An 18,491-nucleotide genomic window follows, 5' to 3' on the forward strand; every position below is an offset into this window, starting at 1 on the left:
ACAACACTCAACCGCTAACAAACCACTTTGCTTTACTAATAACAAAACAACAGTAGTATATAAACTGTGGCTGCCGATTACTTCTAAAACACCTGTCAAAGAAATTCCACAAATGATATTGTTTTACAATTATTCACGCTGACTCATATATTGCCCCGTTATTTACCCTTCCTAAGCGTGCGCGCAACAAACCCCTATGGAGCCTCTCGATATTGTTCCTTTAAGACTGTCGTACATGTATTTCTACTCTCGATCAAAATGTTTGTTGTATATACCTTCAGTATTGTAATTCTTTTATTTATTTACGTAGATTCTTTTCATATTTACAGTGAAATAAACTAGCGTGCATTTGTACGATACCGTAGAGTTCAATGATTACTGATTAGCTGAGGGTTAAATACTTGACTGGAGATTACTAATATGGCGGTTCTTTTGGAAAATACACGCACCACCGTGGCTCAAATAACATGTATGGTTGCATTTTCTGGTGGATGGACATCTGTCAAATAGACGTCAATACGTTAAAACATGTTTTTCATTCATTATCCTACCACTTAAGTTAGAAATAAAATATTTGTTTCACTTCACGACAGCACAAATCTTATGAGCCATGTGGCATCATTAGGCATGTGATCTCATCTTTGGCGATCGACAGAAACAATAAATACTAAAAATCGAGGGAAAAAAGCGTTAAAAATTTCAGACTTGGACCTTAACCTGCAGATAAGCCAACCCCCATTCTTCCAGGCTTTATTTTTTTCCTAAATTTTTTGGCTTATACGCGAGTATATACGGTATCTGCAAAAAAAAAAAAAAAAAGAAACAACGAACCAAACAGTTGCCCAAAATCAAATGTGGAATGAATACTGTGTTGATAGTTATGAATTTGTGTTACGGTAAGCCAAAACAAAAAATTAAAATGTATTAATGATGATCAGTTATGTGAATATAGGGGTCATCCATTTAGTACACACGCAAAAATCTGGCAAAGCTTGACCCCTCCATACCTGTACACATGCATACTATTTTACACCCACCCCCACCTGCATACATATGCCTTACCCCCCCCCCCCAAATAGAATGGCCTACATTTAATCCATGCAGAAACCATAAAGGATTAATAATATTAACATTTCTAATAAAACAGAAGTCCACCGACGTTGAATATCTGGCTGCATCAAAGAAATAAGCTGTGCAACTTTAAACAGTTTGTCTAGTGGCTGCTAAAATTCAAACACTGACTGAACCCAGTCGAACAGGTTACGTATTAGACAAATCATTATTGAGGTTTCACCCCCCCCCAGTTTCCTATGCATACGTACATTATCAGTAGACTCCCCCCCCACACAAGTGAATGCATTTGAGTTATCCCCTCTCCATGCGTACATACTAAATGGACGGCCCCATACTGTATGCTGGTTATGTGACTTGAATAATTAAACATGTGTGTCACTTCATATAATTTAAATCACTTTGCTGGATCGCTTACATCTCTGAAAAAAATGGTAACTCTTGGGCACATGGGTCAAAATAAATGAATAACAATTTTAAATGAGATTTGGAAGAATGAGATTTGGTATAAAAAAAAACAATGAATAAAGCAAAATCTGCATATAGTATGTTTGGAAATAAGCAAGGATATACACTTTACAATGTGTAAGTACTGTTCTGTACACTAAATATAGTACTGGTCACCCAGTAAACTCTAAGCACCGCATGAATTATTGAAGTTTTTATTTACCTTTATTTTATGTTGGAAAAATCTGTAAATATGCACATGCAAAATAATGAAATAAAAAAAATGTGTAGTTTAGAACAGTTTATTGACGTAGTAAATGAACAAGGGCTGACAAGACTTTTTTTTTTTTACATCTATAAGTGTTCGGACACCATAAATGCTATAATTTTAAAATGCATATAAATCTTGGGACATGAAAACAAAACGTTGTGTCTGAAGACTTACAGTCATGCTTTTAGAATAGTTCTGTCTTACCTCACATGTGACCTTTATCCTGACTCCTGGACTATTTCTACTGCACATAATGTGGCAAAAACATCTTGATTTAAATCAACAGCTTAATATTTTATCATAATGAATAGTTCTGTCTTACCTCACATGTGACCTTTATCCTGACTCCTGGACAATTTCTACTGCACATAATGTGGCAAAAACATCTTGATTTAAATCAACAGCTTAATATTTTATCATAATGATCAAACCAAATATCAACTGAAACAAATTTATGTACCAAAACTAGTGGCAGCTGAAGTTAAGTGTTCTACGACAGGTCAATTTGCACTGATCAACACAGCTACATCTGCAGCTTTTTTTAGTTTAATTTCAAGTTAAAAAAAGCTGTTTGTTGTACTTGGTATTTATTATTTCTGAAGGGTAAATCAGTTCTGGATCGAAGTTGGACTATTTCATTATTTATGGTTTCCTTCTATCAATCTTATGGATATGATTAATAGGCATTAATCCTTGACTGGTTCATGTCAGTATCAATGCAAAATACTATCTGCCACACACAATTCCGGCACTATGTATTGCCATTACCACAGCCATCCTTAGCCACACACAATTCCGACACTATGTATTGCCATTACCACAGCCATCCTTAGCCATAGTTTTGGAAAGCTAAATTAGCTTTAAATGTCATTTAAAATTTACACTTAATTTTTCAGTGCATTCCTAACGTTTTGTGCTCTATCTTACGGAAAGACATTTTATGTGGGGAGTCTTGCTGTTTGAAAGTAACATTAGTATACACAATATGCCATTTGACATTGACCCTCAATGTTAATGAATTCTGTATATTTATTGTTAACATATTATTTGGAAAGAATGTACTCTGGTTTCGTTTCTGTGCAGTGTTACCTGGGGTTGGTTTATCTATATCATACATTATTTCAATGTGGTGAGTTAGGTTCACTCCATACTGCATGAGCGATTTGCTTATGATGGGAAAATCGATATACCTTGAGTGCACAGGCAGTGCACTGCAATATTGCCTGTATACATATAGGCTTGTGGCAGAGTCAAACAGTACATTATGGAAAGTCTTGTCAGTGAGCAGCCCACTTTACAACGCAATATCTCCAGCTGTTGAAGTATGAATTGTGAAATTATTTTCCTATTTGTATTATAGGATAGAATTGTTTTATTCTAATAATTCTTCTATATTTTAGACAGCTCCACCCTGTGTCATAAAATGCAATGTTATTTGGTTTACTATAGTCTGTTTTCTAGTATACCAGTGTGTAACTGGACAGAATGACTGCATTCACATGTATTCAGGGACAAGAGAATGTTAATTCATGTTCTGTAAGATTCTCATCAGATACAGTTTCAGTTATAAACCCCGATATGATAACCTTGTATAGTGGTCTCAAAAATACGATTTTTTATAAAATAATAAACTCCCTTTGCATTACATATGTCAAGACATGTAATACATGACTGTGTCACAGATATTACACAGATTTAGATGTTATATTCTCAGCTGTGAAAAGGGGTGATTGGCTGAAAGGAATGAAGGAGAGATGGAGTGATAGAGCTAAGCCGTATCTTTGTGTTTGCACTGTGCTGAAGGTGTCATTTCAGTCATGGTGCTAATTTGGGTTGGTATATACCCAGTGTACTGCTGTTGGTTGTGACGCTGGCTCAGAAGAAAATAATGGTTCTCTCATGGTGACGGACCAAGGCTTCAGGACCAATGGGTCTGCTGGAAACAAGAGCTTCTACAGATCCTTAGGAAGACCAGGAAAAGCAGACCATTCATGGTGGCTCCTTGACCATCTGGCAGAGCATTGGGACTGAAATACCTTGTGATGATGGATTGGACACCACAAGATACATGTCCCAAATTTTACAATCATTTATCACTATCTAAGTGACAACTTGTTACAGATCTATAAAATCTTTTATCTTTATTTGAGTGAAAATTTCGTCATTGTTTATGTGAATCGTTTTATCATTATTTGAGTGAAATCACTTTGTTTGAACAGTCATTAATGTGTTTCTTTTTTATCGCTTAATTTTTTATTCAATATCAGCTCATTTTTCATTTAAATTGCAATTTGTTCCAGTTATGAACTGTATTATTTGTATCAGTTATTTAACTGTGCATCATTGTGCTAAATATCCAATATTTGGATTTTTCGCACATGAGATTGGTATAGGATTTTTCTGCCATTACATCGTCTATAAATAAACACTGTATTTTCATCATCATTTCTTGCAATCTGACCCCAACCGAGTTCATCTTGTTACATTCAGTTATCATTCAGAAATGTGAGAGACAGAATCCTTCATTATTCTCAGTGCAGGATAGGAATATTCCACCACATAAAGACTCTGTATGAGACTAACACAATCCTCATACCTGACACAAAATTCTGGTGGAATTTTCTCATCCTACATCAATGCATTTATGAAATATTCTACTAATCCTACCTATCTGCCAACGAAGGCAAGACAAACAAATCTGATAAAATATGTCTTTACAAATACATGGCTGTATGAGAGCTAACACAGCAAAAAACTAAGTTAACAATAACAGCCCTTTACCAACCTTGCAGCTTTTCAATGAGAAATTCATGGGATAAAAAAAATGTATATTTGAGTATTTTGCACAAAAGTATTAAAGCTTCTCAGGATGACTAAGCTTTCCTGCACTTTATGCAAGTGAGCCAAAACTAAACTGGGGAATAAATTAGTAAGTACCTTAAGGAAAGGTCCTCATCTCCAAGCCCTCTCAACAGACCTTCCTTGGTCATAACCATCAACTCATTGCTCTCTTCTGAAGTGTCATCTCTGAAGTCAACAAATAAAAAAAAACGGTACACTGTATATCTTAAGTGTCATCTCTGAAGTAAAAAATGCAAACATGGCAAATCTTATTTGTCATCCCTGAAATCAACAATAGTACAGTACTACCCATTTATCTCGATATAATTGAGCCATAGGAAGTAGTGTTAACATAAGCAGCTGTCATGGTAAGTGTTTGAGGGGGAAAAATCCACGAATTTGGGGATAGGTCACATATTAGATAGTATCTGTATCAGTCACATCCTGCTTGAAAATATATACAGCATATAAACACAGCTATAAAAATAATGGAAGTTTCATTTTATGTACTGTATAATGCATTGTCAACCAGCACATGACACTAAAGAATTAGCTACAATATGCAGTGTTGCCAGCAGTATGTGGCTGTTAAGTATTTACATAAGTATTTACATGCTAAATGTACTTAAATTGGCTTAGATTTTGGGCTGCCTGAGTACTTGAGATAACAAGCAAACTTCTCGATGAGGCTACCAAGGGAAAGAGGCTACTCACAGGGAAATTAAAACCCATCACCAAGTTAGGGATTAATTAAGCATAAGTAAAACTTTTATTTTTGTAAAACAGTCACATATTCCAAAATAATATAATGCATATAATTAAGATTATCATGCAGAAAATGAAACTTGCACAAAACAATAAATTTGTTCCAATTGCCAACAACTTTGCAAAATGCAACAATCAATCAGACTTCATTGCTTTAATACAATTTTGGTGTCGACTTCTTTTGATGAAAGGTGCATTTTTTAAAATAAAAGACTGCAGCTGGTTTGTTTTGATGAAGTGTGTATATACTATTTTAAGGCGCTATAAAAACCAACATATGAGGACAAAATATGCTCATTTTTAATGCAACAGCAGCATTAAAGCCTGGAGACAACAATAAATAATTCTAGAGCAAAGTATGAGTTGGAAATGACAACGTGTCGAGATAAACAATAAGAAAACAAAGACTTTGTTCATGTTGGGACTAGGGTTTCTGTCAACCGGTACAGTTATTTTTTTATCTCGATGTCGATATAAGCATGACAAATTTGGTAGTAATTATAGATCAGTGGAGTGGGATATTGTATTTTCGTCAATATATGCGACTTGTCCACATAAGTGATGTTGATGTAATGGGTAGGACTGTATACAGCAAATTTGAAGTGTCAACCCTGAAATCAACAACCACATATGGCAAATCTGAACTGTCACCTGAAATCAACAAAAAGAACAATATGGCAAATCTAAAGTGTCATTTCTGAAATCAACAAAAAAAGAAGCATATAACAAATTTGAATTGTCATCACTTAAGCCAACAACAAAAAATGTAAACAGCAAATTCATTTATTTTGTGGATATCATTCTTTTCTACTATTGCAAAAAATGACATTTTGTTATAAATTTGTGGAAAGGGGAGTCCAACTGTCTTCCAGACTGTTCATAGGGTCTTATAATTCATGGTTGGAAGTCATCAACACTATTAAAATTTGTACCCACAAATAAAAATTAATCCACAATATTGTAAGCACAATATAAAGAAACTTAAATATTTAAACATCAAAGTCATTCTTTAAACACATATAATAATAAAATAGTGGATAATGCCCTTATTTTCATGGAAAACCAAATGTGAGGCCAAAGACATGGCTATTAGATTGGACACTGCTGCAAAAGGCCTAAATCTTCCACCTGTGAAATATTATCTAATATGTGGCATAAAAAAACATTCCTTCTGTTACTTAATGTATCATGTGGAAACACAATATTTAAAACACCCCTCGACATGATTAAAAAAACATGACTTTCATAAGACTAGATGAAAAATTAAACAAAAATAAAAAGAGCTTTCTTGACCACTACAATATATGCCTGTAACATGTACAAATGATAAACAGTCCTGCTTAGTGCTATCATCTGGGCAGTTTATATAGTAGATTGTTAAAGAGGCAATAAAATGTAAGGTGGTCATTTATCAACAACCTATAATTCATGTTACTTAATTGACTGATAATAGGTAGTGTGATCTCAAGTCAAGTCCTATAAGCATTGCTGCTGTAGAGTCCATTAGGATAATTTGCTTTGGTAAGTACACTTTATGGATCACCCCAATTGGTTTTAAGTTAGGTAAATCAAAGAGATACATGCTGAAGAACAAAAGTTATTACACATAACCATCTTGAATCAGAAAGGTTAAGTCGTCTTCATTAAAGATTACTGGCAAGTTTGTGACCAGCAGCAACATTTCTTTGAAATCAGATTTTACTCCAAAGATAAAATGCCAAACATGATTGTCTTGATATTGTGAATAGTGTCGAAGTGTGATTCATTTCTAAGGCAAAACTGCCAAAACACAGCTTGAGTCAGAGAAGAATGAGCCAATGGCAAAGCCCAGAAAACTGTATTTTAAAACTCCTTTTGGATGGTGTCTCACTTTATCAAGCATAGCTGCAAGGGGGAGCATTTTATCCTTTGCACATACTTGAAACATCATATTGGGATAAGTCATTTCTGAAGCATACGACACCTGCTGACATAGCAACACCATCCATATTCGGGACACAGAGTTCAATCCTAAAACTAATTTTCAAAACATTTTTAATAGTGTGGCCATTGCCATTTTGAAGCTTTCTCACAGCAATGCAGTTGCAAAAATAATTTTCTATGCTGAGAAAAATTAGACAAGATCTTTATAGCAAGTCTGAACAAAAGTATTACCCAGTCTCTGTGGTGAGTGTGAAGATTGACTTTGATAAGATTTGCATCACCTTCAAATGTCTGAAATACTGTGATCAGTAAAGACTGCATCTAGTTAAGACTGTATTCCACTGTCCAATTGATTTTAAACACAGAAACTTGGTCTTTTTTTCTCTGTTCAATGTTTATGTGGCTGTGATTATGTGACCATGTGTACATTCAAGCATTAATATGGTGGTGATTTTTGACAATGCTAATGGACCAACCATTTAATTCTTGGGGAGAGTGGTGGGCTGGGCTTCTTATAAAAAAATGTTGGATCCTAAATAGCTTGAAAAAGAGCATTCTTCCTCTGATTGGTAGAAAAAAAGAAATAATTATATCCATTATATTAGATATAAAAAATTAATTATCTTGAGGTAAAGACAAAAAAATATCCTGGTTTGAAAGAAAAACTAAGATTCACTCTCCTGAAAATTAAAGTGTCAATTCCTACGTCAACCGATAATTTTCTGTTTGAAAGTATTAAATGCTTCCAAGAAGACAAATTTTCTTTTCTTTTATTTAATTAGTTTTCAGTCATTTTCTATAGGCTTATACGAGTAGATAGCTTATTCTTAATGCTTATTTTTGGGACATCAAAGCACTGAGTTTCAGAAACTCCCCATCACTGTCTAGGAGGTTGGCAGGTATGCAAAAAGGTGAAATTTAATGAAAAATATTTAATTAACAGATCAAACAGAGATCTCTAGAGAATATGGATCCAACATACTTTTTATGATACTTATTGAAATTCAGAAGTTAATTAATTACATACCCATTTCTGTGAATAGATTATGATCAATCATGTTCCTTCAAGTGTCTGTGCATCTGTCTATACATTTCTTTCCCTTGCTACCTCAACTCAATCCATGTCAAGTTAGAGTGGTGAGATAGTAGTAGAAAAGTAAATTACAACACAGCTTTGGATAGAAAATGTAGCTTCTGATCAAAAGAGAGAGAGATGGATAAAGAATAGATTACAACATGTATTTGGATGGAAATGAAGTCTGTCATCACATTTGGTATAATGTTCCATGAGGATGTTTTTGTTGATTTTAATGGCACACGTAACACAACACTGGCAATACAATGACGAGGAAATTGAAGCTAAGTGCCTTTCCCAAGGACATAAAGAGGTAGCTAACCCAGGCTGGCTTGGGCAGGTAATGCAACAGTGACAACTGGACCACGAGTCCAAAACCCACAAATTGAGCCACCACAGCTCCTTACACAAGGATGTTTTTTATTTTCCTGCTTTCAGGTGCACCCTAAATACACCATTTGCTATACCATGCCAAGGACACTGGACTTACATACCTTCCCTAGACAGCCAACCTGGGCTGGTATCAAACCTGCAAAAACTTGGATGATGAGTCAGGTGCCCCAGTACTTCTGTGGCCGCCTTCAGATGAATGAGTAGAAGATAACAAAAGTTTCAGATCCTGGGATGCAGACCCAGGGAAAAGTGGGATGGTAGGATGTGAGGGTCAAGTGTCACATTTTCCTTGGTAATAAGTGTGAACATTTGCAATACCTTCCCTCCCTCATTTGGGTAAAACTAGAAATGTGTTTATGAAACATGGAAGCCTTGCACCTTGCCTGAACGGACATATACACTGAGCTTAACCAAGGTGTGATGGATGGGTATAAATAGGTAGCCATGGTAGTATGGGTACTGGAACGTGCAGGCAAGCAACAGTTGTCTTATCTCGCATACAGAGGTCCTAGGTTCGATACAAAGCAGAAACCCAGTATGGAAAGAATTAGTGAAATTGCTTGTTTAGCACTAGTGTGTCAATATTTTAGTAATATCTGTAGTAATCAAGGTACCTAGAATCATCAACCATAGGGATTTTAATATACATCCTTGTATAATAATATATATATAAGTATATAGTCTTAAGAGTAATTCTCCTTAGGCCAGTGCTTGGAGTAATACTACATTACTCCCTTATATAAATAAAAATGCCAACAGACAAACAAGGACAACACTTTATGTCCCTATCATGATATTGTCATGGTTGGGCATACAAATTCTGGATATTCTGGTATAAGATGTTACTTCAAGAGGTGAACCTGATGAAAATGTGTCTCATTTAATAAAGCTGTGGTACATATTTGAAAAACTTTAATATATGTTAAATTCTTAAATTACCTAATCAACACTGGCATTATTATGATGCATTATATAAATCATTTTATGATGGGGCATAACTGTCAAATTCTGCTGAAACTGCAAACTGAAAATTAATGAAAATGACAAGTTAGAAAGATGACTGGCAGAATGACACTGATTAAGGTTGCATTTGTACCTGTAATTGTCATAGACCCACATCAATATCAGATACATTTCATTCCGACAGGCTGTACTGGGATTAGTGCTGAATGCTGTCACCAGAGGGACCCACTGGTTCAGTTCTGGTGGTTTCAATTTGGCTGCGATGTCCTTAACAATTCTGAGAGAGACCAGCTGTGTTCCTTCATCTCTGGAAAAAAAAAAGGAACTATATTGTACATGTTATTGATTGCATACATTGATTAGATAATAAAATGCTACATTCTTGGAAACATTCCTTGGATAAAATAATAAATCTTGTTAAGAACTGTTTCTTATATAGATAATGATATACTAGCACATGAAATACCAAAGGTAAAATTGAACAGCATTTTATTCTTTTATTACTGTATTGGGGCACAGTGATGAAGTCAACTCACCATGAATGTATAAAAACAGAAGACTAAAGAAGACAATTTAAATCCAGGTACTGACCTGTCATTTTTAAGAGCCATTCTGAATGTGTCCTTGATCATTTCAGATTTCTTAATTTTGTTGTAACATTAAAACACTCCTTTACTATCGCTGTTAACAATGACTGAAAACAGGTAGGTTTATGTGCAGATATCACATGAATATATCAATGTACCTCTATTCTTTCTTACCTCTGACTAAGGCAGTTCACAAAGCCTTTACTCTTGAGTTCCAGGAAGACATTCTCAATGTGGTTGACTCTAGCATGAATCACTTCCAAGCATAAAGTCTTGAATTCTCCATAAAGATTGGGCAGCATGAATAGTAGCTTATTCAGAAATCTGTGATTTAAAAAAATTATTAGATGCTTTGCTTAGTGCAAATTACTGATGATCTAAATACTGAGATCCCTCAAAGTAATGTGCCTGTGTATAATGCAGACATTCTTATAATAACTTTGGTTCCCATAGACAATCTTTTATCCAAGAATTTTAAAATGTTTGAGATCATTACTTTAACCGGTCTTAAATCATCAAAAGTAAATCTACATGGGGGTGGGGGGGGATTTAAAGTGAAACATTTACAAGACACCCCAAAATCTTAAAACTTTGGCCTAATTCATAAGAGCTTTATTTTATTACAAGTTGAATCTTACTGTAACAGAATCATTTAAACATTTTAAAATACCATAAAACTTTATTTGTTTAGAATATTCTGGTACAATAAAGTTTATCTATTTTTGGGATGACAATTAAAGCTGTCAGAACACCTCAGAGCTCTTTTTCAAAGCTGGGAAGTACCGGCAAAAAAATGTGTGCTGGCAAATAAAAAATACAGAGCACTTAAGCAATGCTTCTTGATTACTACTCCTATCTGAAGCTTTAATTGATAGCAGCATAAAAGACTGACACTTAATGAAAGAGAGCGAGAGAGATATGTCCATTTAATCAAGAACTTCATCTTTTTCTGTGACACAAGTAACTTTTTTGTACCTAAAATTTAACAACTTTTAAAATGATGAAGAAAATAATTTGGGATCTGCAAAGACAAAGATGACAGAAACTTGTAAGTAACAAAATATTCACAGTGTATGCCCATTTTGCAAGATATCCAAATTCTGGCAATGTATTTAAATAACTCTTGCTTTTCAAGTAATATGAAAACGGACAAACATGAAATTGTGAAAATGTAATTGTATTGCATTACAAGAAAATAATATTAAAACTACCAAATAGGGAAATGTCAAAATAATTAAGCGTACACTGGAGATTTTAACAACTGATGGGAAGGAGAGGAGACAACAGAACACACACAAGATCATGATAAAATGAACTTGCATATCATATGAGATCCTGATCTGGCTACCCATGCATTTACAAGCTCAGCCAATCAGATAAACTCCTCTAAGAATGCAACTGCAAAGTTGTTTTTCCACATTTCATCTACTGCTGTACTGCGCATGGACAGTCATATAATTTTGCAGAAAGAAGCAGCCAATGCGATTTTAAATGTCAGATACTTGAACATGAATATCATCTCTTTTCAATCATTTAGATGGATGTCAGTTGAGAAATTATTTTTAGAAAAGCTAATCCTACTTTTAAGATCGTAAACAATTGTTAGCACACTGATATTTAAATGTTTTACAATTTGTACAGAACATTAGTACAAGGAGTACACAGTCAAGTGAAAACAATAATATATATATATATATATATATATATATATGAAATGTTCAGACTGAATTATTTCAAGCAACGTTTTGTTTATACTGGTATATTTTTTATGGAACAGTTTGCAGCAGGATATTAAGCCGGCACCTGCTTTAGCTTTTAAGAAATATTTTAATGAGCAATCCTGATTTTATGACCGTTAACATATGTATGTGGCAGCTGTGAAATATCTATTTGATTAACATAAGTTAACCTTGAATAATTTATTTTGACTTCTGTTATATTTGAATTCTTTAATGCAATAGATGTTAACCTTAGTGATTTCTATATGTATATTTGTCTTAACTGCAGGGTCTTAAAGTAAACTTGCTACTGTGTCAAAGGGTATTATTATAAATATTAAACACAAACTAAAATAAATCCCAAACCAGAAAAATGATGTTTGAGGAGCTTGCTTTCACTGTGCCAACATTGTAATAGATGATAGCTGAGTCATGAAGCAGGGTGTGAACACCATTTGGGGCATCTCCTGCTATAATGACAGCTGAGTCGTCTCACAGATTATCAACACCATTTCAAGACAATATCTGCAATTTCTGAAATGCATCCATGAGACTAATGTGCAAAAAGCACTCATGAAAACCAAACTCATTTCTTGAAGGGGGCCCCCGAGTGCCAAGTGGTATAAAGCGCTCTCCATTATGGATCACTGCCATCTCATCTCTGTCTGCGTGGATTCGAGTCTCGGATTAAGCTAATGTGGGTATGTGAGAAAGCTTGCCAGTAGCTTCTCGTGGGTCGGTGGTTCTTTCCAGGGTTTTCTGGGTTCTTCCTCCACCGTTAATACCTATCGTGTGCTGAAAAATGGTGTTAAACCCTACAACAACAACATTTCTTGAAAGGAGTTCAGGAGGTGAGCAGTACATCATCCCGCTGTAAACAACAAGAGTTTCTGGTGAGGTGACACCTTACGTAGTCCAAACTGTTGATTATTTCGTCTAATGGCAAAGTTTCAGCCACCACTGGGAATGTGTTACACACTAAAATAATTGTGGATATGTAGTGCTAATTGAAATGAAGGTCTTAAAATGTAACAATAAAAAATAGCACAAAACCTTTAGGAAGATAAAAGCTTCCAAATAAATGTATATATAAAGTAAAACATAAAATATAGAAGGTAAATATGTTAAAAATTCTGTACAATGTGTATAAAATATGTAATATAAAACCCTTTAAAGTACTTTGTTATATAAACCATATTACCATTATAAAATTGTTTAAAAGAATTAAATAAAAAATTGGGTTTCAAAGGGCAGAACTCAAGAAGGCAAGAATGTGTATGCACTCTAGTTGATCATCATCCTTGATGAGGTATGCAATTGTCAGGTATGTGTGTCCTATATGTGATAGGCACAATATCACCTCATATATGTGGTTTCTTTCTCTCCGAGTGGTGCTGGTCTTCAATAATGGATTTGCATCTCGCAGCTTGTTTATGGAGCTTTCATTCAAATTTTGCCATGTACATAGAACATTTTGGTTCCAGAAGATCATCTGCTGGAGTTTCATTTACCTCTTTGGTGACCTGTTTTTAAACTCTCTGCAGCTGTGAAACATGATGCTGGAAGAAAAAGCTGAGATCTGCAAAGGACCTCGTAATGGTGTTTTAGTACTGAGGAGGTTGACAAGTATTCTCTCTCTCTGAGCTGGACATTACCAGACAGTAAATACTGAGCTGTCCTGTTGAGGACAAGACCATATGCAAGACTGACTCCCAGGTGTTTCTGTTAGCATTGGCATGGGTCTTAGATTTGGCATCTAGACTATGCTCAGGCTGCAAACCAGTTGTTATGTGTTCAGAAAAAGTTTACAGTCCATGCATACAGAGGAAGGAACTGACATTACCAGACCTGCAATCTCTCTATTGATGATGGAGTCACCGATGTGAAAGGCCAGAATTTTGTGAAAGAAGTGGTTAAGTTTGGACAGGGGTATCAACAATACTGTTATAAGAAAGGCCTGCTGATGCAAATTGCCTTTTGAAGCAGAGCAAGATATCAGCAACACACTGAGACTGTAGTCACCATTTGAACAGAGGCTGGTCTTCCTTGGTTATGAGACTTGACATAGGTAGATCTCTTGATGCATTAAGTCACAAGACTTCTAAAATAGATGAACAGAAGAGAGTATTTTTCCTGGTCATTGCTGGATTGAGGAAGGAAGATGGCACTTGTGTGTTGTTGAACTAGGAAGAGTGGGTGGCAAAGAAGCCTTCTGTCAAGGTAGCAATGACTGAGCTGTCCAACAAGTTATCTGAGATAACTGACATGGATGATAATATGACTGGGAGTACATCTTTGCCTGGATACAATGGCATCCAATCATTCACTACGAAAGTCATTAAAGTTTTGTGATCAGTACTAGTACTAGGTGTCAGGGACTAATGATTCACTGTAGCCAGCATCATGCAGAGACTGAACTGGTGATGAACTGTCCAGTACTCATCCATGATACAACCATGGGTCTGGTAACAAATAATTTGGGAGAATGGTTCTCCAAATCTAGTGCCAGTTATACTGGGCTAGATCTGCATCTTGGGTTCAGGACTGGGAAGACAGATCTGTTCACCCAGTACCGGAAGTAGAGGGCATAGGTCAAGGTTGTACTGTAGCTGGAATTGACGTGATCTGGATCCAGCAGAGGTCTGGTGCCAAAGGCTACTGCCTTGGGTAACTTTTTCATGAAGAATCTGATGATGGAAGTAATGTTAGCAGCAATACCAAAGGCATCCACATCCTATAGAATCGTAACACTTACAAGTCCAACTGCAAACTGCACAGACCCAGATCTGCTTTCACATGATGCGCAGGCAGATCAGGGTCAATACTATCTGTAGATCAATTTGTCTTATAAGTATACACAGTAATGTTCGGATTAATCTGAAATTCTGTTTACTGCAAACAACTACATTGGATTAATAGTGTTGCATCTAGGTTTGCCAAAGAGTCATATGGCCTATGACCTTTCAAAAAGTGGGTCATTTATTGGTTAGCATAGCAAGGACAGATACAAATAAATAGACTGAGAAAGGAAAGACAATAGGCAGCAAAAGTTACTTTTTCACAAACAAAAGGAATCAAAAAATATATCTTAAATATTTTGTGTAGGAAATAATACATGATTCTTTCTAATCATAATAACAAGCACTGTCTTACTGATTGCTGCATACAAGGATCAAACATCACAGCTATATATATATCTCAGTTAATTGCTTAATTTTATTACTGAATGGCTAAATAATCTAGCTGAAAGAAAGCAGATTTATAGTAAATTGTGTTTCTCCGAGAATACTTACCCAATCACATTAACGTTAGGGATATAAGCCTGCTACCTCTCGAATCCAGCCCTACTAAAAGACGAAAATTCGTCTTTTCGGTCTATCTCATATAGACCAAAGGGCAATAACTCTTGACCCTTATCTCCCCTTGCCACCGCCAGGTGTCACTAGTTTTTTAAGCTGAGCGATATATATTATATGAGGATGCTCGCATAGCGGGGTGGTTGGGAGTTGTTTTAAGTAATGTAATCGGGTAAGTATTCTCTGAGAAACATAATTTACTAAAAATTTGCTTTCTCCTTCAAATACGTTCCCCGATCACATTAACATTAGGAGAATAAGTAATAGGAGGAGGGAATGCTGAGCATCCTACCTCCACTCGGGGTACCTTCTAGGGAATGATGGCTGGATTCCCCATTTGAACGATAACCCATTCTCCTAATTTCATCAGCAACACAGCCTAGGGTCCCGTTATATGTGACCCCTATATACAGTTAAGAAGATAGTTATTGAAATCTTCTTACCTACAAAATTTCACTGGCGAATCCAGCGAAGCTGATAGGCTGTGCTGATTGTTTTAAATGGGTCTGGTGTCATCTGGGCTGCCGACACCAGACCTACCAGATTCAAGGTTTGCCTCTGCGAAGCCAAATCTCTGAGATAAAAACTGGAGAAGGTTGACTCTGCATGCCAGCCAACAGCTTCTATTATATCTTGGATCGAAACACTGCGTTCGAATGCCAGGCTTGCCGAGATTGCTCTAATCTTATGAGCCGTAATCTTCATGAGGCGACTCTGATCTTGTGAGACCTCAGAGTACGCTGAGTGTATAACCCACTTCAGCCATGAAGCAAGGGCTTGAGGGGTGATATTCTTCAGCCATGAAGCAAGGGCTTGAGGGGTGATATCCCGTTTACCAGCTTTGACCGGAAGAAAGAGGCGCTTACGTGTGTCCTGACACGCCTCTGTGCGTTTTAAATAGTGCTTGAGTGCACGAACAGGATCTTGCATGGCTGATGCTCTTGACTTATCTATGGAAGAGAGTGAGCGAATGACGAGTCTTTGATTGCCAATGGATGGTAACCTATTTTTGGCTACAAAGCCTGGTTGCGTCAGGAGGACCACTGAACCATCTGATCTGAACTGAAGAAAGTTCGGGTCACTGGAAAGGGCATGTAACTTGCTCACCCTGCATGCTGAAGCTAAGGCTATCAAGAAACATGTTTTGTATGATAGTAGCTTTAACGAGGTGTGGGCTAAAGGTTCAAATTTGTCTGAATTGAGCCATGTTAAAACCCAGGACAGATTCCATTTTGGAAACAGGGTGAGGGATTTTGGTTGATTGAAATCAAAACTGGCTAAAAGATCTAATAGATCTTTGTTATGCCCAATGTCACATCTACCATGATGGTGGAATGTGTCTGATATCATGGAGCGGTAGCCTTTGATAGTAATTGGGGCCAACTGTTTCTCCTCGAAAAGCCAGAGAAAAAAGTCAGCTAGTTGAGGGATTGAGACACTCAAAGGGACGATGTTATTGATATGGCACCAGTCCCTGAAAACAAGCTACTTTCCCTCATAAGCCTTCAGAGAGGAGGGCCTTCTTGCTCTTGAGATTCTCTCCACAATCGAAGGTTTAAATTGTTTGTTTCGCAAGGCTGCCCGGACAAGAGCCTTAAGTGTGAAGAAGAAGACGGTCCGGGCAGGGGTGGAACACCTGTGACCGCGGTTGTTTGAGAAGATTTGGGCTGGTTTGAATCTTCCTGGGTAGATCTATCGCTAGATCGAGTAGATCGGTGACCCAGGACTTGTTCCATCTGAGAGGGGCAATCAGAATCATCTGACAGTTCTGACCCCTTAACCTCTGGATTATTTTCGGTACCAAAACCGTGGGAAGGTAGGCGAATGCCCACAACCCCTCCCATCTGATTGACAGAGCGTCCACGGCCCAAGCCTCTGGGTCTGGAACTGGAAAGACGAAGGTGGGCAACTTGCGATTCCACCTTGTCGCAAAAAGATCAATCATCGGACGCCCCCAAAGTGTGCAAATCCAAAGAAAGACTGATTGATGGAGTGACCATTCCATGTGAATGACTTGACCTTTCCTGGATAGAGTGTCGGCCAAGACATTGAGTCTGCCGGGAATGTGTCTGATTTGTACGTTGATGTGGAGGTTGTCGCACCAACGTAGAAACTGCCAGATCAGAATGCACAGGCCTGGTGATTTGGTGCCCCCTTGTTTGAGGAGGTAAGTCACCACCACACAGTTGTCTGACATAATGAGGACAGTTTTTCCTGAGAGCTGATCCTTCCAGAGATGAAAGGCATTGATGACAGCCCTCATTTCTAAAAGGTTGATGTGGAGAGGCCTCTCCCCTGGCTCCCACATGCCGCTGACTGTAGCGAAGTCCGGCAACAGGTGGGCACCCCAACCGTAGGTACTGGTGTCGGTACATACTGTTATCTCCGCTTGGGGCATCTCCAGAGGAATCCCCATGGACAGCCAACCGGGGTTGTGCCACTGACGCAGGAACGATCGTATCTCGGGCGTGATGATTATTGTTTGATTGAGGAGACTTGAAAAGGGGCACCATTGTGCCAGTAACGTCATTTGTAAGGGACGCATAAAAAGACAGCCAAACGGGATCAAGTCCGCCGCTGCATTGAATAATCCAAGGAGCTGTAAGAATTCTCTCACTGAAATCCACGTCCTGTTGGAAACGGACTCGATGAGTTCGACGATCTGGATTACGCGAGCGCGAGGAAGCCATACCAGATTCAGATCGGTGAGAAACTCCATAACCAGATGGACAAAACACTGGGATGGACGGAGATTGGACTTTTCCCAGTTCACGAGAAAGCCTAGATGATCTAAAAGTGCTAAAAGATCGTTTCTGCCTTTGAGCAGAATAGAACTGACCATATGTTTCTGGAGGATGTCGTCCAAGTACACTGCCATCCCTGTAGATGAAGTCAAGCGGAACAGGGTGACGACGCAATCCATAACCTTGGTAAAAGCCCAAGGGCTGATGTTGAGGCCAAAGGGTAGGACCTGGAACTGATAAACCGCGTCGCGGCAAGCGAATTGGAGAAATTTCCGTGACGCAGGGTGGATAGGGACGTGAAAATATGCGTTGGTCATATCTAGACTGACGGCATAAT

At 37.2% G+C, this 18,491-nt stretch overlaps 1 protein-coding gene across 1 annotated transcript in view; it reads right to left on the reverse strand.

Moving 5' to 3' along the window:
- LOC149802584 (DNA-dependent protein kinase catalytic subunit-like) overlaps positions 1–18,491 on the reverse strand; it is a 407,613-nt gene that overhangs the window by 130,326 nt on the left and 258,796 nt on the right. Inside the window, exons 57-59 of the mRNA XM_089951857.1 lie at positions 10,511–10,660; positions 9,883–10,056; positions 4,727–4,816 (exon numbers count right to left, since the gene is read on the reverse strand). Of these exons, the coding sequence (XP_089807983.1) occupies positions 4,727–4,816; positions 9,883–10,056; positions 10,511–10,660 (414 nt within the window). The remainder of the gene's footprint in view (positions 1–4,726; positions 4,817–9,882; positions 10,057–10,510; positions 10,661–18,491) is intronic.

Source organism: Sinohyriopsis cumingii, chromosome 3 (genome assembly GCF_028554795.1).
Source record: "Sinohyriopsis cumingii isolate HCF-2022 chromosome 3, ASM2855479v2, whole genome shotgun sequence".
NCBI lineage: Eukaryota > Metazoa > Mollusca > Bivalvia > Unionida > Unionidae > Sinohyriopsis > Sinohyriopsis cumingii.